Source organism: Musca autumnalis, unplaced genomic scaffold (assembly GCF_047663935.1).
Source record: "Musca autumnalis isolate F117 unplaced genomic scaffold, ASM4766393v1 scaffold_3, whole genome shotgun sequence".
Taxonomy (NCBI): Eukaryota; Metazoa; Arthropoda; class Insecta; order Diptera; family Muscidae; genus Musca; species Musca autumnalis.
In genome coordinates, this window is record NW_027411866.1 from 57,332,697 (window position 1) to 57,354,020 (window position 21,324).

Consider the following 21,324-nt stretch of genomic DNA (forward strand, 5'->3'; position numbering starts at 1 on the left):
TTATATATTCTTATGAAATGGTTATATATGTATATTTAATAGTTGTTGTAAGTATTTTGTAAAAATCTCTTAAAAATATTAGTTATTTCCTAATCCCTTCATCCAGAATGTTGGGTTTTTGTTTAATTTGACCATGTTTTCTTATTTTTTTGTTTTTATTAAAATATTTATTAGTTTCTATACGCTCACTATCTCACATGTAGCTAGCCAAATACTAATAGATGATCTTTAGGCAATAATATATGTATAACCATCTACGTAACTAATTTGTATAATTATCATAAAGGATTCCAGATCTTTCCACCTCCAACAACTCCTCCAGAGCCAGCTCCTCCAGATCATCAGCTCATTACATGCTCATATAAGAGTCAATTTGTGTCAGCTTCCGAGTCTAGTTTGGAAGAAATTACATGTAATATTTTGTTTAATTAAATGATTTTTAGCAAAATTTGTCACATTATATAATTTGTTCATTTCTTTGTTCATTTCTATTTTTCAAACGAATAATTTTCATAAGCAGCGGATGTAAGCGGGTCAAAGGATTCATTGGCTACCCATGATGCAGGTTACTAATTGTCATTTTTAGAATATTTTCAATGCCATTCAATTTGTTCATTTGATTTTGTGTTCATATTTTCTTGAGTTGAATCCCTTATCGCACGTTTCATAAATCTTCCCATATCCCCAATGAAAAAAGTATACATTTTTGGTTTTTATGTTATGCACTTTATTTTAAATAGCACTAGATCCTCAAAATTTGCAAAATTACTGCTTTAAATAATAGTTATTACGCAACAGACGAAATACATTGAGATTTTTCTAAAAAAGTAATACTGAATATTATAAGCTAGTTAGCTATATTGTTAGTAAAATAATATCCTATGATATAAATATTTAGAATCGAAATTAATTTCACTTCATTTCTTCTGCTTAAAATTCTATAATTCCTGAAAATCTAATAGAAGATGTGTATCTCCTCTGTTTATGTTTTAATTTTAACTTATAATTTGTATTTTTTCTATGTCTATCAGACTGATTCCGATTTGCATCGCTCATATTGACTATTTGAAATGAAAATGAATGAATGAAGTCATTGATTTCAGGGTATATGTGAAGATGAAAAGTATAGACCCCACAAGTAAATTAAAACAAGAAAGGGCTATAGGCGAACGGAACCGACCATGTGATACCCTAAACCACCATCCCTGGTTTCTACCTTTGGGCGGAATTTCTGTATACATTACTTCTGATCGTAACCAAAAAGTTCTCTATCATGAAAGAGACATTTTGTAGTGAAAGGAAAATGTTGTTCTTTAAGCACAAACAGAAAATAATAAAACCCATTTATATATTACACAGAACTTCCGTTAACTGCATTTTTGTAATGTGCATCAAGAAAAAACCAAGCATTTTTTATCCATATACATAAAATTTACTTTGGCGACATATGTCCTTCCAGAATTGGAAATGTCAAGTGTTCCTCAAATACAACAGAACAAACTGAAAATAATAAAACCTATTTATATATTACACAGAACTTCCGTTAACTGCATTTTTGTAATGTGCATCAAGAAAAAACCAAGCATTTTTTATCCAAATACATAAAATTTACTTTGGCGACATATGTCCTTCCAGAATTGGAAATGTCAAGTGTCCCTCAAATATAACCTACGTGGGTGGAACATGTCTTCCAAAAATAAAGGTATAAGATGTATATTTAAAATTTTACCAATTTTCACACAAAAGTTTTGGTCTATTTCACCCCCTAAGTATTATCAGATCATCTTCTTGTCGAAACCTCAACCTTTATTTAAAATTTCCTACAGATCAGCTACCCTAAATATTTCACGATCATCAACAAAAAATCACCAAATCATTTATATTCTCGTCGTATCCTGATCTCCATACAAAATTTCGTGACGATTGGTCCATAATTGATTCCTGTAGTTTGATTATAATTATTAATGGACTGACATACGTAAACACATCGCTTAATCTCGAGATATGAAAAATGGTATATCACACGAAATATTTCGCGGTGTTACATGAATTTTGGGCAAACAAACTTGGACAATTTTATTTGCAGGTATTAAGGGATAGGAATTATTGCTAGATTTGCACTAATCTGAAATAACAGAAATTAACTGAATTATAAAAAAATAATACAACTTACATAGAAATTCCTATTATTGGTGCTAAATAATTGCTCTGTTCCTTTACGTACCTGAGGTTACCATTTTTAACCTGCAAAGCGTTCCTTTACTTTAAAAAGCACACAATTTATATGGGAGCAGTTCACCACTTTTACCATTTTTTGCCACTGTTACCATTTTTAAAAGTAAAGGAACAGACCAAATATTAAATTGTCGAACTTTAAACCCAGATGACTAAACATTTGCGTTGACTAGTTTACAACGGATGTGACTTTGTATGTCATTATGCTTCTTAACACATTTCATGATATCTTCTGGTGCTATATTCGGATTTTATTGGGAGTAACACCTAATTCGTTAACAGAATTGTTCCTAAAACAATATATATATATATATATATATATATATATATATATATATATATATATATATATATATATATATATATAATATATATAAAAGGCAATGTGTGTATGTTAGTATGTTTGTATGTTCCGAATAGACTCAAAAACGGCTGAATAGATTTTCTTGAAAATTTCAGATAATGTACTGGGAACACCGGTGATGAAAATAGGCTATATATTTTTTTGAATGGTCGTTGCGGAAGTGAAATATCGCGGTCATCCCAAAGTATTCAAAAATGTATTATTTCAGATAACATTCCTAATTTTAGTAAGCGTGACTACAAAACCGCTACAACACTGGCTTCAATATGTGGGATAACGCGGTCAACGCCATAGTTTGGAATACAGTAAAATCCCGATAACATGAGATATCACTATATAGAAATTCTGAAAAATCAATTGGGAAATCTTATGAAATTTTGTATGTGGAGTTTTTAGGTCTGAGAATAGGTCGTAATCAATTTTTTTATCCCGCTAAGTGTAGTGACCGGTGGTCCTCCCCACAAATTGTTTAAGAAAACCGCGAAATTCAAGATACTTTTTAATATATTGTTTACAAATTGTTTGCATTGCTATGGTGATTACTGTCTTGACCCTGAATGGTCGTTGCGGAAGTGAAATATCGCGTTCATCCCAAAAATTTCAAAAATGTTTTATTTCAGTTAATTAGAACTGTCGTAAGCTGTTTTACTGCTAAGAATAGTGACCGGTGGTCCTCCCTACAATGTTTTTAAGAAAATCAGAAATCTTTACATTTTTGTTTACAGATTTTACGTATTGATCTTTACGTATTGTTTACAGATTGTTTTCCCTGAATGATCGCGGTCATCACAAAGTTTTCAAAAATGTATTATTTCAATTAATATACATAATTTTAGTAAGCGTGACACAAAAATTATGTGCGCGGTCGTGAGCTATTTTAATATGGCTAAGTGTAGTGACCGGAGGTTCTCCTTCAATTTTTTTTTAAAGTCCATGATATTTTTGAACGTAGTATTTACAGATTGTTTGCTATACTTCTGTAATTACCGTCTTGACCCTGAATGGTCTTCGCGGAAGTGAAATATCGCGGTCATCACAAAATGTTCAAACATTTATTATTTCAGATAATATACATAATTTTGCGTGCCTAAAAAATGCTATAAACGCTGAACACTAAACAATAATTGGGATAGCGCGATCAACTCCACATTTTGGAATACAGTAAAATCCCGATAACTTGAGATGTCACTATCCAGAGGTTAAATCCACCAAAAATAGCGAAAATCAGGCGCCACCCTTCTATGGGAACTATATCAAAACGAGGACGTATACTGAAAATTCTCTCCAAGACTGTTTACGACTCCCAAAAGTGACTATATCTCCAAACTATCGAAAATCGGGAGGTACTGCTTTATGGGAGCTATATCAAAACGTGAACCTATAACTGTTGCATACCGAGCGCAAATAAAAAGGCGTGTCTTTCGGTCGATACGAATATTTATGCTCTCCTCTTTAAATTACATTAAAACCAAATTTTAGCCATTTCGGTGTGATAATGATGTTAAATCCTCAAAAATAGGGAAAAATCAGCCGGTACCGTTCTATGGGAGCTATATCAAAACGTGGACCTATACTGACAATTCTCTGCAGTAATAATCCAATATATAGCAATGTTAACTGACGTGCACCGATCATTATATGTGGGTCACGAAGTGCTTTAAACTGTCAATTTATGGTGAAGGGTATAATAAAAGAGATTTTATATCTTAAATTTGGGGGATACCATTACATGGAATTTATGTCAAAACATTGATTTATATTATGAAGTTTCTAGAGGGATGCCTAATTATGGCTGTATCAATGCTGGATAGATAACTAAAGTTTACACGGAGAACCCAAACAACGGGCCAGCAACGCGGACCGGGTCAGCTAGTATATATATATATATATATATATATATATATATATATATATATATACGTTTACGCCCCTTTTCTTTTATAAGAGCAATGCTAAACAAGAGTAATAGTTTAGCATTGCTCTTACCTATTTCTTGTCATTATAATGATCAAATCCCAGACAACTCGATTTATTAGGAAACTATTATTTAAGAAGAACCTATCGGAATGTTACCCACCTTAAGTATTTATACACAATTCCAATTTTTAATATTTCAAAAGCATATGCAAGTGAAGTTTATTTATTTTTCCCTTTTATAGTATGTCATGGAACAGAACTTAATAAAAAGTCTTTAAGCGATTAAACATACATATTAATAGAGTAATGATATACAATAATATTGTAAATTCTACTAGTTCAAGCAGTGATATCCACACATTATAGAGATCAAAATCATTGATTCAAAATATGACATAACTCAAGAAACGCAATGTTCGAGTTAACTATATAAATTTTTATTCATATATTTAGTTTGAGTTTACAAACCACTATGGAGCATACAACTTGTATGCTGTATCTTCCATCCATTCCATTATTACTGATATTGGCCAGCTCTTGAGCAAAGTAAGGAGTATACAATTACTTTATTTTTTGTACAATAAACTATTTAAATTTGGAAGACGAAAAGGGTGCATTTTTTGAGTTATTAGACTTCTTTACTAAATGAATATAAAAAACGAATTTATGTTTTTATTTATGCCTAAATACGTACGTATTCCCAAAGCGTTTGTGGTGAAAAAAATAGAATACATGTATTCTAAAGCATAGTACACACGGTCCAACAAAACTGACAGTCAACGTACTTTTACGGCAATTTTCTGGCAAATAAAAACTTTTTGTTAGCTAAAAATGATTGAAATACAACATTTAAGGTATAATTTAGTGATTAGGAAAGTAATTATTCAGCTAGACTTTGATATTAACGAAATAGACCTCGATGACTGTCAGTTTTGTTGGACCGTGTGTACTATGCTTTATGAATACTATCGAAATACATGGTAGAACAATATAAGGTAACAGCAATACCCAGCTGATTGAACTGGGCTGTAATGTTAGTGTCAAATTCCGTACGACATTTTATATATTTATTTCAATTTTCGATGTACATTAGGAATATAATTTTTTGAGAAAAAAAATATATCATTCCGAAAAAAAAACTATTTCCCATGAAGGCTTCTTCGTATCAACGACATGTAACCTCCTCCAAATCCGAACCACGTGCCGCACACTAAAACACCGCTTATAGAGGCAGTACAACATTTGTAAATATGTGTGGTATTTTGTTACATAAAAAATAAAGCCCTAATAAACATGTGCTTTTTCGATTTCAAAAGCAAAAGGTTAAAACAGCTTCACCTTTTTCAATGAATTTTCAGCGACTCTAAACATTTTTGCATGAATTGTACATTCTGCAAAAAATTACGCATTTAGTGGAATGACATGGAAACATTCAAATTGAAAATTTAATGACTTTTCATTCATGTTTTTTCCAAATATTCAAACAAAAGCGAAAAATATTAGTTTTATAAATTCCAATAATTTATAGACATTTCCTTGTTTTGTTTACATTTTCCGGTGACACTAACAACAAACAAAAACAAATTTCTACGTGGTTGTTGTTGAGTTGTATTTGTTGTAGTATTTACTTTACCTTCTTTGTTCTACCATGACCGAAATACGTCGAGCGTATTTTATTTAAAGTTGAAAAAATTCAACTCTGACTGAACGTATAATATGTTTTGTATATACAGTGACACAGAAAAGTATACATACACCCTACAAAAATGCAGTTTTGGCTAAATCGTTGGGTTTTTTACAGCAACAACTGCACTGTGTGGCTCCTTGGTGACAAAATAACCATAATTACACAAATTTATTTTAATCTAATACGTATATTAATTACAGTTAAAGAAATTCAATTTTCACAACACAGAAAAGTATACATACACCCCAAGGAAATACGAATATTATCGTAAAATTTATGGAATTATTAGCAAAATTTATACATTTTTTAGTTTTGGCGAATGTCTCTGGTATCTGAGATATATTTTAGAGAAAAGAAAATAATTTTTGGGGTCAAATTCCGTTATTTAGGGTCAAATTTCTAATATACCACGTTAAAGCTGATTCTTGCTTAATTTTTTGCGTTTTTAGGTATTGTACTTTATAAAAAGCACAATATTAGTTTCAGATTGGAAATCTTGAGACCCAAGAAAGCTTTGGAGTTGTTATTGAGCAAAATATTCCTTCCTGGACGTCGATTAATGCACGTTTTTCCTCAAATTTCTCAGGAAGTTAATATATTCTGCGGAATTCTTGGCGCAAATTACATACAAAATGCATTGAATTGCCTTGTAATATGGTCTGATAGAATCCTTGGGCCTTAATTGAATCAGAAATGTGAAATATTTTGTTACAAACCTGTTCCCAAAGCTTCTAAAGCAACAAAATATAATTACTACCAAAAAAGCATGAAATTTGTACTGTGAACAACGTTGTAACGAACCACCTCACGCGGGCCCTACTTCCTCCGGAAGTGGCTACCTCCTTGCCCCGGCCGTGCTCAGTCTTGGGGCAGTTCTTTTCCTTCAGAAGTAGGCTCGGTTTCGTTATCATAAAAGTAAAATAAGGTAGCTCTTATAGAAGAAGGAATAGATATGGAAATGATAGTGGAAACTGGGAAAAGTTAAGTGGGAATAAAAGAAAACGATGATGATGCTACTTTAGATGCAGTGACAGTTGTTATTCCACCGCTTCAGCATACCCACCCTACCGTGCTGAAATATATGTTCTCAGCCCTAAAATACCTCTTTACTTAAACACCTTTACCTTTCGCAAATGAAGAATGACCACTTAACAGTTCATAGTGTTTATATTTAAAACTCGAGTAAACTATAGCGAATATTAAAAGTAGATTTCATATAAAATTGAGAAATTATGTGATAAAAGTACAAAAGTGTATCCTTGCAAAGGATCAATGTATTGGTTATTATCTCTATATATATGAAATATGTGATTGATGTATGATAATTAATGTCAAGAGAAAATTGTATTATTTAAATTTAAGTGATGAGAGCTAAGTCAAACATAAAGTAAAATAGTTAAAACTCACCAATAAAACTCGCGTTGTCATCAGGCCTGTTGACTTAGTTGATTCATGCTGAATCTGCGGCTGTTTTTTTTTTATACAAAAGATTTACGTTTGCTTAGCTCACAATTTAATGGAAACTGAAATGTGTGAAAACTAATTTAAGTACTAAATTCACAACAGGAATTCCAAGGTCCTGCAGATCAATTTGATAGGATACATGGTATAAGTAAAGAGGTAGATTTAAATGAAAAAAATCTATAGAACCCTTGTTTTTCTTGAATTCCTAAAACTTCAAAATAAAAGCAACAAGTGGGTTTGTTTACAATGCATTTTTTGAGCATTTTATAAAAAACGCGAAAAATGAATGAAGAGATAAGTTTTCTCCACATAATCGAGTTGTGAATATGATAAACTGATTTTTTCAATGCAAATCTCACCAATTTCTTCCATACAAATGGTCTAAAAACAATTTTAAAAATCATTGAATTCGATTGTTTTTAAAATTGTTTGGCATATTATTCAAACACCACACACACATACACAGTTTGTTTATATTGTTTTGAAGTTTTAGGCATACTCGAATGAAAAAATTTAAATTGACATAAAGCTTTGGCTAACCTTTCTTATTAAACCATGATAGGATATTGAGTTTTGGAGCCTTTGATTTCATAATAAATCTTGGTAATGGTTAGTTATATGGGGAGAACATTCGAATTTCAATATGGTTTCAAAGAATGTTCTCCATCTTGAGTCACTATTTGGGAAAGTTTGGTTCCCGCTTCAGCGGGAATCGCCTTAATAGATTAATTCCTCTTGTTGCCTCTGGTTCTATTCACTAATTATAAATCTTGATTCACTAATTATATCGTTAAATCCGTATTTTATATTTGATATTTGATGTTATATCTTCCAAATTTTTGTAGACTTAAAATTGGCGTAAATCAGGGCGTCAAGGATACTTTCGTAGCAGAACAGAACTTGGAGGATTTGATATATTTGTTGGTCCTTTTATACGCCGATTCCCCCAAGAATCGGCAGTCTAATAATAACAAATATTTAGGTATATGAAATGCGCGAATATATTTCATACCAGCAAAAGTCCTTACCCAAACTGTGAATATAAGTCCTTATTCCACGAAATAATTAAATATCCTTGGATATCCTTCGTATTCAAAAGGAAAGGATATAATAGTTTTTTTTTAATCCCTTTTTCAAATATTCTGGCACGTCTTGACTGTGTAACTTTTCGAATTGAAATGATTTTCAATATTTTCTGTACAATATCGTTTGAATAAAAGTATTGAAATTTTCTAGTTTAAATTTCAAAGCCTACAATTTTATATTTTTTACAGTAAATTTTTTTTGTTTAACCTTCGGTTACAAACTATACCACGCTTACAAAAAAAAAAAAAATCAAAAAAAAAATGTTTTACTACGTCCAAATGTCTTTCAAGTGGTAAACCGCAATCTTACCACTTTCACAATCTTGTAACTCGTAATTTACTTTCCCTATTTTTCGCAGAACTTTAGCTTTAATGCCAATGGGTGCTAATTTTGCACTAAAATAATTCAAATGTGAACTTTGTACGAAATTGCGTCGTATGACCTCTTGTCCAACTTTTACTTCTCTATTCCTTGCTCTGGCATTATATATTTTCATATTCTTTTCGTATGCAACCTTCATCTTCTCCTGTATCTTATCCCGCAATACAGTAAATTTATCTTCTCGTTGAAGTTCTATGTCGTTTTCTTCCAGCGCTTGTAGTTTCCTCAATAGTTTAAAGTCTTGGCCATGTGTAATCATTTGCTGTCCAAACACAATTTGATATGGCGTTTTTCCCGTTGCCTGGTGTATGGTGTTCCTAAGGGCACAATTAATACTTGGAAGATATATATCCCATTGTCTGTGGTCCTCCTTTACGTATGATCGAAGAGCAGCGTTCACACTTCTATTCACACGTTCGCTTGCGTTAGCCTGAGGACTGTGAACGGCCGTATACATATGCTGCACACCAAATTCGGACAGAAATTTGTCGAATTCCTTACTTTTAAATTTAGTGCCGTTGTCGGAAACGAGAACCTCTGGTACCCCATAGCATGTGAATATTTCCTCTTTTAAATATGTAATAATGGGCTTTGCTACCAACTTCTTCAAAGGTTTCAGAAACGTAAATTTTGAGAAATGGTCTAGAATGATCAAAATACCTATATAACCACCTCGTGTACGAGGGAATGGACCAATAATGTCGACATAGAGTCTTTGGAATGGTCTCTGCGTTATTACCATGTTACCCATTGGAGGTCGTAATGTCATAGCAGGAGCTTTTGATGTTTTGCATACATCACATTTATTTATATATTTCTTTACATCGGTCACTAGCTTAGGCCAATAGAAATACCTCCTAATTACCTCAATTGTCTTGGTAATACCACAATGCGAAGAGTTTGGCATATCATGAGCAGAATAAATAATATCAGCCCGTAATTTTGATGGCACCACCAACTTCCAAGGGCTCTGATCATCTTCATCCGTACTAGAAAACTTCGTCCTTCTATAAATCAATTTGCCTTCAACCCTAAAATCAGGATGACCAGAATTCTCCACATCTACCCTCAATTTGGAATATTCTTCTTCATTGAAAGCATCTGAATCTAGATTTATTTTAGATTTAACTTCGATTTCGGAAACATGGCCTTCTACTTCAAAGCTTCGAGACAAAGCGTCGGGTACCACGTTGTCCTTTCCCCGTCTGTGTTCGATTGTGAAATTGAAACTTTGTAATTTCAACGCCCATCTGGCTAATCTACCCGATAAATCACTTTGCTTCATAAGCCATTTGAGACTGGCATGGTCTGTGACTACCTTAAATTCATGGCCCTCTATATAAGCTCTGAACTTTTTAATTGCTAGAACTACGGCTAAACACTCTAGCTCTGTTGTTGTGTAGTTCCTTTGCGCTTTATTGAGTTTTTGCGACATATAAGCTATAGGCCTTTCGTTACCATAGCAGTCCTCCTGAGCCAACACTGCTCCAACGCCAACGGTACTTGCGTCACATTGCAATATGAACGGCTTACTAAAGTTGGGATGGATCAAGACTGGAGCCTGGCACAGCTTGGATTTTAGATCATCGAACGATTTCTGCGCATTATCGCTCCACTGGAAAGGTCTCTTCTTTGACAGCAACTCCGTTAAGGGAAATGTTAGCGTTGAAAAGTCGGCAATGAAACGCCGGTACCAACCGATCATTCCTAAAAATTGACGTAATACACGAACTGAAGTTGGAGTTGGAAAGTCAACAATCGCTTTCACCTTATCCGAATCTACACTCAAAGAGCCTTCTCCTACAATGTATCCTAAATACTTTACATGTTTCAAAGCGAAACTACTTTTCTTCACATTAATAGTGAGTCCCGCCTTTCGGAACTGCTTAGCTACTTCTTGAAGGTGCTGTAAATGCTCGTCAAAACTTTCCGACATTATCAGTAAATCGTCAAGATAAACGAAGATGTGTGTTTTCATGTTATATGGAATTACTTGATCCATAAGCCGACACAATGTTTGTGGTGCATTGCACAACCCGAATGGCATTCTTGTAAATTGATATAGTGGCCTGTTGGGAATAGTGAATGCTGTTTTTGGTTTGTATGACTCATCTAATTTGATTTGCCAAAATGCATCTTTAAGATCCACTTTGGAAATAAATTTCACAGATGGCAATCTTGACAAAATACCCTCTATATTTGGGATTGGATATGAGTCCTTAATGCTGACCGCGTTGAGTTTCCGGCTATCTACACAGAATCGAACTTTGTCGGGTTTAACTATTAAAACTCCCGGTGACGACCATGGTGACTGGGGACACTCTTCAATCACTCCGAGAGACAACATCCTGTCGATCTCTTCACATAGGATCTTTTCCTTTGCAGGAGAAATCGGGTAATATCTCTGCTTAATCGGCTTTGAATCCCCTGTATCGATTGAATGTTCAACCAAGTAGGTACACCCCAAGCCTTCACGCTCTGAACTTGGGAACAATTCGACAACCATGTCCAATTTCCGTTTCTGTTCTGGGGACAACTCTATAAATTCCTCACTAGAACTAGTCTTAACCACCTCGCCAATTTCACCATACATGGATATCGAAATATTAAATTTCTTCCAAAAATCGATTCCACGTATTATGTCTTGTTTTATAGACGGGATAACTAAGAATTCAAAATTATACTCTCGATCGTGATATGCAAATTTAATCTTAGCTATGCCCGATATTTTCTGTGTCTGACCATCGGCCGTCCTAACGTTTCCATAACATTTCCTAAACTCTGGTAACTGTTGAATTTTATTACTTAGTTCTCCTCCGATAACGCTTTTGTTAGCCCCACTATCTAGTAAAGCAAAATATAATTTGTCATATACGGTAATCGGGATATATGGTCTAGTATCGTTATTCTTTGTAATTATGGAGGCTATCGTGTATTTTCTAAACAATTTCAATCTTTTCTAAAAATTTTGTATTCGCAAAGAACTACGTCTTTGTTTCGAATTTTTAAATGAATGAGTAAGACCGTTTGTTGTACTACTTGATGAGATGTTTATAATCCGATCTGAATTTTGAGTTAGTAATTTATCGGATTGACTAGGTAATAATATTACTTCATCGAGTGTGTCTTTGGATGTCCACTCTTCTTTTGAGGGACACCCCTTTTTACGTTTCCCGGATTTTTGCATTTTGGGCAAGTAGGCCGATAAGTATTAGCCTGCCCACAACCATAACAGAATATAGTTCGGTCTTTTAAACAATTCTTATACGTGTGTCCATTCTCACGACAATTCCAACATAAAACATCTAAGTGAATCTCCATCACATCTGTGTCTTCTGGTTCGCTATTAATTTCATTATCATCTACTTCGGCCACTTGAACCTTGTCTCGATTTTATTTTATGCGTAGTTTGCAGCTCCTTAACAAACTTTTCGTGTCTCCTCACAGTTTTCCGAAGTTGTGCAACGCTTGTTATTTCTAAATGTAACAACTCGTGCCTTATTTCCGTTCTGAGATTGCGAATCATGGTTTCGCATAATTCCTCATCTGTCATAGGCACTCGAAGCCGATCAGCTAATGTCATTATGGAATCATGAAATTCGTCGAAAGTCTCCCCATTTCGCTGCTTCCTACGACGAATATCATCCTTTAAGTCATAATCATTGAAACATTCTTTATACTGGATCTTTAATGAAGCACATAGTCCGGCCCATTCTACCGCCTCATTTTGACGATGGTATCTCCAATTTCATTCAAGTGCTTTGCCTTCAAACAGTATATGTATATATCTGCATAACAATTCAAAATTGCCAGCAAGGGTATTGGTGGTCATAATATTCACTCTGTAAATAAATTCCTCTACTGGAATGTCCTTATTATAACCCGAGAAAGACAATTTCCAATTACGAATTGTATTCATTACTTTATCGGGATTATTTTGTAAAATATCCGCATTTCGGTCCGATCCAGAACTATTTACTGGAGTTATAATTTCTCTTTGTTCGGAAGCATTACTATTCACATGGATCCCCTGTACTAATCTCCCTACTTCATTTGCAATTGTGGATGTTATTTCGTTTCGCATTTCAGAAACAGATTCTGAGACTATCAACCGAATTCTTCGTTCATCCACCCTATTTGTACTTTCAATACTGGTAGAAAGGTTCCTAGACCGATCTAATTCTAAATTTCTCCTCCTAGACCTATTTCTGTGTGACATCCCAGGTGAACTAGTATCATCTTCTAATACAAAAGATGCATTTGCTGGCACATCATTATTTGCATTTCTGTTGGCACTACGAGTAACCGGCATTATGTATATGTATGTATATACGTGACTATATAAAATTCGGATTCAATATACAATTATAATCAAACTAAACAACACCAGGGCAAAAACAGAAATTATATAGAAAGTTGATATAATACTCAATAATGTTCAGTTGCTACTCGGATAAAAGTATTTTAGTAGAGGTGTTATTCTTCAGTAACATCATCAAGTCAAGAATTGAATTGTGCTTCAGATCATAGGGTATATCCCAGGATCAGACCCCAAGAACATAAATCCACTATAATCTAGAGCACACTGATACTGCAATGGTAATGAAACAACATACAGTATGCAAAATTCATATTCGTACACCCCTAAAAAATGAATAAAATCGTTATTAATTCCATATTTTATGTGCAAATATGAAATAATTGATGGGAATTACCATAACGAAGAAAGATTTAAGAATAACAAAACAAATTTTTAATTTATTCCGTCATTTAGGTGTAGATGGCGTCTGTGTGGGTGGCAAAGTTCGTATTCGTACACCTATAAGCAATATATATTTGGAGTTTTTAAGGAGTTTAAAAGCAAAATCCCGCAGATTTTTGTTCTTTTCTTCTTTTGGAATGCCTCTGCTATAGAAATATGTACAAATAACGGTAATTTTATTAAAAAATTTTGCATAAATAAAAAGTCGGACGAATATTTGAAATAATTAAGAAAAATGTGCTAGATATGATTAACTATTGCAATTTATTCCCAAATTTTGGACGAAAATAGCTAATAGCAGTCCTTCTGTACCAATATTCGAAGTCTAATATGAAAATAAATGTTGTCAGCGTTTGGAAATGCAAAGAAACATAATGCGGGCTTAGGTAAAGTAAACGTGAAAATCACATGTTTAGTTTTATATTTGACATTAAATGTATTGAAGTTTTAGAATACGGTTTCGAACATCATTTTATGTCAAGACATATCGGAAATTACGAGGAATAATAAGATTTTAAGGGTGAACATTTCCACGAAAATAATGCATTTCTTCAAAAGGTTACCCCACGTTCTTTCCTAGACAATTTACTTAATTGTTTTGACATTTTTGTACTCATTTTGAATTCTTGGGTAAAGAAATATAATTTTCAAGAAGTAAAAACCATTATTTTCCCAATTTTGGCAGCCATAACCCTCGTTCATAGTAAGCGTAGAATTTCAGTCGTACGCGGACAGCGTGAAAACTTGTACAGTTTAATTTTCCTTCATAATTTCTCACAGTTTGTGACATAAAATGATTTTCGAGACCGTATTCTAAAACTTCAATACATTTAATGTCAAATATAAAACGAAACTTGCGATTTTCCCCAAGTAAAAACCAAAAATGTGTTTACTTTACCTAAGCCCGGGTTACGTTTCTTTGCATTTCCAAACGCTGACAACATTTATTTTAATATTAGACCTCGAATATTGTTACAGAAGGACTGCTATTAGCTATTTTCGTCCAAAATTCGGGAATAAATTGCAATAGTTAATTATATCTAGCAAATTGTTCTTAATTATTTCAAATATTCGTCCGACTTTTTATTCATGCAAAATTTTTAATAAAATTACCGTTATTTTTACATATTTCTATAGCAGAGGCATTCCAAAAGAAGGAAAGAACAAAAATCTGCGGTATTTTGTTTTGAAAATCCTTAAAAACTCCAAATATATACTGTTTATAGGTGTACGAATACGAACTTTGCCACCCACACAGACGCCATCTACACCTAAATAGCGGAATAAATTAAAAATTAGTTTTGTTATTCTTAAATCTTTCTTCGTTATGGTAATTCCTATCAATTATTTCATATTTGCACATAAAATATGGAATTAATAACGATTTTATTAATTTTTTAGGGGTGTACGAATATGAACTTTGCATACTGTATAATCATTTCGAAAAGTCCTATTTGCGATAGTTCAAAGATGGAAAAACAGAAAAGAGGGAGAAAGAAAGAAAGAGACAAAGAGAGAGAGAGAGAGAAGGAAATGACCCCTCAAACTATTGCAGCGGTAATTAAACGATTTAAACCAAATAATTAAATCCTTTCTACACTAGTTTAAAGAAGTTAAAAAAAAAGTAGAAAATCTTCCAAAAGGAATTTGGTACGAAATTCGCAATGGCTAAGATCGTAAGTCCGAAACTCGTTTAAAAGATTTTTTAACTGTTAATATGGGACCAGCATTAAGGTGTTAAATTACTGTTCAATTAATTTCGCCGGATAACGGCTAGTTGCTGGCCCCACGTTGGGCGCCATTTAATTTATGTAACGAACCACCTCACGCGGGCCCTACTTCCTCCGGAAGTGGCTACCTCCTTGCCCCGGCCGTGCTCAGTCTTGGGGCAGTTCTTTTCCTTCAGAAGTAGGCTCGGTTTCGTTATCATAAAAGTAAAATAAGGTAGCTCTTATAGAAGAAGGAATAGATATGGAAATGATAGTGGAAACTGGGAAAAGTTAAGTGGGAATAAAAGAAAACGATGATGATGCTACTTTAGATGCAGTGACAGTTGTTATTCCACCGCTTCAGCATACCCACCCTACCGTGCTGAAATATATGTTCTCAGCCCTAAAATACCTCTTTACTTAAACACCTTTACCTTTCGCAAATGAAGAATGACCACTTAACAGTTCATAGTGTTTATATTTAAAACTCGAGTAAACTATAGCGAATATTAAAAGTAGATTTCATATAAAATTGAGAAATTATGTGATAAAAGTACAAAAGTGTATCCTTGCAAAGGATCAATGTATTGGTTATTATCTCTATATATATGAAATATGTGATTGATGTATGATAATTAATGTCAAGAGAAAATTGTATTATTTAAATTTAAGTGATGAGAGCTAAGTCAAACATAAAGTAAAATAGTTAAAACTCACCAATAAAACTCGCGTTGTCATCAGGCCTGTTGACTTAGTTGATTCATGCTGAATCTGCGGCTGTTTTTTTTTATACAAAAGATTTACGTTTGCTTAGCTCACAATTAAATGGAAACTGAAATGTGTGAAAACTAATTTAAGTACTAAATTCACAACAGGAATTCCAAGGTCCTGCAGATCAATTTGATAGGATATTGAGTTTTGGAGCCTTTGATTTCATAATAAATCTTGGTAATGGTTAGTTATATGGGGAGAACATTCGAATTTCAATATGGTTTCAAAGAATGTTCTCCATCTTGAGTCACTATTTGGGAAAGTTTGGTTCCCGCTTCAGCGGGAATCGCCTTAATAGATTAATTCCTCTTGTTGCCTCTGGTTCTATTCACTAATTATAAATCTTGATTCACTAATTATATCGTTAATCCGTATTTTATATTTGATATTTGATGTTATATCTTCCAAATTTTTGTAGACTTAAAATTGGCGTAAATCAGGGCGTCAAGGATACTTTCGTAGCAGAACAGAACTTGGAGGATTTGATATATTTGTTGGTCCTTTTATACGCCGATTCCCCCAAGAATCGGCAGTCTAATAATAACAAATATTTAGGTATATGAAATGCGCGAATATATTTCATACCAGCAAAAGTCCTTACCCAAACTGTGAATATAAGTCCTTATTCCACGAAATAATTAAATATCCTTGGATATCCTTCGTATTCAAAAGGAAAGGATATAATAGTTTTTTTTTTTAATCCCTTTTTCAAATATTCTGGCACGTCTTGACTGTGTAACTTTTCGAATTGAAATGATTTTCAATATTTTCTGTACAATATCGTTTGAATAAAAGTATTGAAATTTTCTAGTTTAAATTTCAAAGCCTACAATTTTATATTTTTTACAGTAAATTTTTTTTTGTTTAACCTTCGGTTACAACGTCGTTTTCGTATTATGATCATTACCGATACTATAGGCGCGAAACGTTTCGTATAATTGTACATTTCTGAGTCAATTGATGCCCAAGGATTGTATCCGACAATATTACAAGGCAATTCAAGGCCATCTATATGTAATTTGCACCAAGAATTCCGCGGAATCTATTCACTTCCTGAGAAATCTGAGGGAAAACGTGCATTTATCGACGTTCAGTGAGGTATATTATGCACAAAAACAACTTCAAAGCTTTCTAGGGTCTCAAGATTTGCCATCTGATACGAATTTTGTGCTTTTTATAAAGTACAATACCTAAAAACGCAAAAAATTAAGCAAGGGTCAGCTTCAACGAGGTATATAAGAAATTTTACCCTAAATAACGGCATTTGACCCCCAAAAATGATTTTCTTTTCTCTAAAATATATCTCAGACACCCAGAGACATTCGCCAAACCTAAAAAATTTATAAATTTTGCTACTAATTCCATAAATTTTACGATAATACTCGTATTTCCTTGGGGTGTATGTATACTTTTCTGTGTTGTGAAAATTGAATTTCTTTAATTGTATTAAATATACGTATTAGATTAAAATAAATTTGTGTAATCATGGTTATTTTGTCACCAAGGAGCCACACAGTGCAGTTGTTGCTGTAAAAAACTCAACGATTTAGCCAAAACTGCATTTTTGTAGGGTGTATGTATACTTTTCTGTGTCACTGTATGTATGTGTGTGTTTTGTATTTTGAAAACAAAAGCAAAACAAATCATGAAAATCAATTTATTGTAAAGGAAAATTATTTGTGTCTACGAATGAGAAAAGGTTTAATATGTTTTAATCGCGGTTTTGTAATCGGTCATAACGTATTTGGGTAATACGGGCGCCCCAAGACCGCTTTTGTTGTAGGATGGTGAATTATTATAGTACGTCGCGTTTAATATTAGGTATGGGCGTAAGAATTAGGACTTAAAATTTTTTTACATCACCATGCCCAAACTGTTCACAGACCATATTTATATTAGGCAATTGTCCTTGCGGCAGTTGTCAGTTTGTAGGAGAGAAAGTGGGGCATATGGTAACCCTTTGCCTCTCAACACCCTTTCTCACCGACAAACTGACAATTGCCGCAAGGAAAATTGCCTAATGTAAATAAGAACATACAACCATTTTACAGCAATTCTAATTTCAGTTGGAATAAAAAACATATTACTAAGATTTGTTCAAACAGTACTAAATTAATACTTAGGGTGATTTTTCATTGCTTTGCTCATCAATTCATTCCATTTGCTAGCAAATTTTAAATGCATTTTCTTAATAGATTTTTTATTTATATTTTTTCTATGTATATTTTTTGCTATATATTTGTTTGTACAAAAATTTTGCTAAAAAATGAAACTATAGTTTATAGATGAGCGAGAGTTCTGCATGCAATGTGTATGGCATCAGCGAAACTTCAAGTCAAACCTATTATTTATTTACTAGTAAAAAAAAAACAAAAATGTGTTTTGTACATAACATGTTCGTTCTGGATGTAGGGTAGCGTTACATTGTAATGAGAATAACGATTGTTTTTTATCTCAATTTTTTGTGTGTATTTATTTTGTAAGGAAATTGAATTAAATTAAAATTTTTGTTTGCATTTTTAGAATGGTTAGATGATAAGACAGATGCGCGGCGTAATGCCAATAAAAATTCAATTTGGAATAATTTTGGTGGCTCAACCCACGCCTACACAACTGGTCGTAGACATATAGATTCTAATTTGAATAAAATTCGTCCAAAAGGTCCAAGTCAGACCCTAAAGGTAATACCAGTTTTCACAGTATTGAGTATGAAATGCAGCACATTGAAACTTGTATTTTTATTTCCATTTAGCAACCAGGAAAATTAAATATGAAAAATTTTCAATTAGTTAGTGATGCAGTAGCAAAAATGAATTTTGGAGGCGACTCTTATCTGCCAATTTGTGAGAGTGGCGATAAGGACTCTAAACGTTATACCCAATTTGATCATTCTCAGCTGGATGGTGATGAAGATGACTCTGAAGAGTTAGCTGAGTATGAACAAATCTATGAAAATGAAGGTAGGTAAATTAGTAGTGCGATTTTCTAACTCATTTTTTGAGTTACCGACAAAAATCGGTAGAATTAAAACGCAATGTTATGAATGAAAAGTTCAAATAAAAGTTGACGACACTCTTGTTATCGGTAGAACTTTACTATTGCATTTAATTCGTCGCTAACTTACCGAAAAACATCGGTAACTACCGAAATTATAAGCATTTTAATTTTACCGACAATTGTCGGTATCTTAAAAAATGAGAAAATTCGCACTACAGAGACATGAAAACCCATTATATTCAAAATATTTATTTTTCTTGTACTACTATTTAGACTGTACTGAATCCGATAGTTGTGCTAGTTCTATAGAGCGAAAAAACCGTCAGCAAAATGCCTACTATAAACAAATAAATAAGAAACCACCCGTCAATAAAAAGACAAAAAAGAAGAAAGTTGCTATTCCGGTACAAACTCCAAGAGTACCCACCATGTTTGGCTCATACGTAAGCCCACCAGAAATACCATTACATTATCAAAGAATGGTTACTGCCGAAAAAAGTACGTTTTTGTATTCTAATTTTGGAACTAAAACTTTAATGAAAAATGTTTTTTTTTAGAAAAAATTAGTGATCCTTCTTTAATAAATGACATGATAAAACCCGATAAATCTCCTGAGGTGAGTGTTTGTCATTTAAAAAAGAAACCTAATTAACAAATATTTTTTTCAGTACACCATGGTACCAGACAATCCCGGCCTCTTTGGAGCTCCAGAAAATCTCAATGAATACAATATGAATGCTAAATGTTTAAAGGAATTTGAAAAATCCGAGAAGCGTCGCCTAAAGGAGGAAAGTACAAGATTGCGAAAACTACAGGAGAAGGAAAAGGAGCAAGAAAAGAAACTTAAACGTAAATTAAAACAAAATTCCAAGGGTTTCCCCGATACCGAATCTCAATTTGAAAAACTAATGATCTCCGACAAGGTGGAAATTCCTATATTTTTAATAAAGTGCATAGAGTATATCGAAAAAGAAGGTTTAGATTCGGAGGGCATTTACAGAGTACCGGGGAGTCGAGCTCATGTAGATTTATTGTTCCAGAAGTTTGAAGAAGGTAAGACAAACATACAAAATTAATAAAAAAAAGTATGTAATCATTTTCTTTTGAAATATTTTATTTACATAGACTCGAATACTGTAATTGAACTTTTGGATATTCCCGTAAATGCTGTAGCAACTGCTTTAAAGGATTTTTTCTCAAAACGCTTACCACCATTATTTAGTAAGGATATAATAAATGAGCTGGAAGAAGTCGCAGGTATGTAAAATATTTTAAATAAACATTTTTATCTCAGTTTACATACTGGATCTAGTTCACTCTGTAGTTCCAACTGGTTGTTGTTGTTGTTGTTGTAGCAGCATGCATATAATGCTGGGTTGGCTGGCAGCCGCTGGCCGAAACACTTTTGGTTTCGGGTCAATCCGGTACGTAAGAACCAAACCAAAATTGAGTAAGAGAATCGCACAACAGTAACTAGATTGCCCAACTCTAGAAATAATTGAATTAACGATTAGAATGGCTCATCTAAACCAGGCATGACCAAAAGGTTAGGTCAGGGGATGTGCAGCCACTAACTTGTGACTGTGTCACTGGGAGACCTTCCGGTCCATTGCGATCATCCAGTAGAAATAAGGGGAAAATGCTGCAAAGAAAAGAGTTGATGGAAAAGAGAGGATAGGGGGAAGAAATAAAAGGAGGAAGTTGTTAAAAAAGTAAAGAACGAATAAATTACAAGAAATTTAAGAGGGGAGGAATAGTGTTAGAGAAGAAAAAAAGTTTTATTTTTAATGGTAGGCAGAATATTTGAAACATAATTTACGCGTTCAGGTTGCGCTGTCCCAGCCACTTCAGATGTTGTAGATCACAGCAGGTTCTACAGTTGAATAGAAAGTTAGAAACGGTGGAAAGTGAACACCTACTAACCTATGTATGCCGTCTACGAGCCAGGGCT

General features: G+C 33.3%; 1 protein-coding gene across 7 annotated transcripts in view; it reads left to right on the forward strand.

Annotated features, from left to right (window-relative positions):
* Positions 1-21,324, forward strand: part of RhoGAPp190 (Rho GTPase-activating protein 190) — a 76,588-nt gene that overhangs the window by 31,505 nt on the left and 23,759 nt on the right. For 4 of the 7 annotated variants that reach the window (XM_073978752.1, XM_073978753.1, XM_073978754.1 and 1 more), the window contains 6 exons: positions 18,900-19,057; positions 19,129-19,336; positions 19,647-19,871; positions 19,931-19,989; positions 20,042-20,426; positions 20,499-20,630. In XM_073978752.1, the coding sequence (XP_073834853.1) occupies positions 18,900-19,057; positions 19,129-19,336; positions 19,647-19,871; positions 19,931-19,989; positions 20,042-20,426; positions 20,499-20,630 (1,167 nt within the window). Of the gene's footprint in view, positions 1-286; positions 413-520; positions 566-18,899; positions 19,058-19,128; positions 19,337-19,646; positions 19,872-19,930; positions 19,990-20,041; positions 20,427-20,498; positions 20,631-21,324 lie in introns of all 7 variants that reach the window. The other 3 variants (XM_073978749.1, XM_073978751.1, XM_073978750.1) reach the window with 1 other exon arrangement.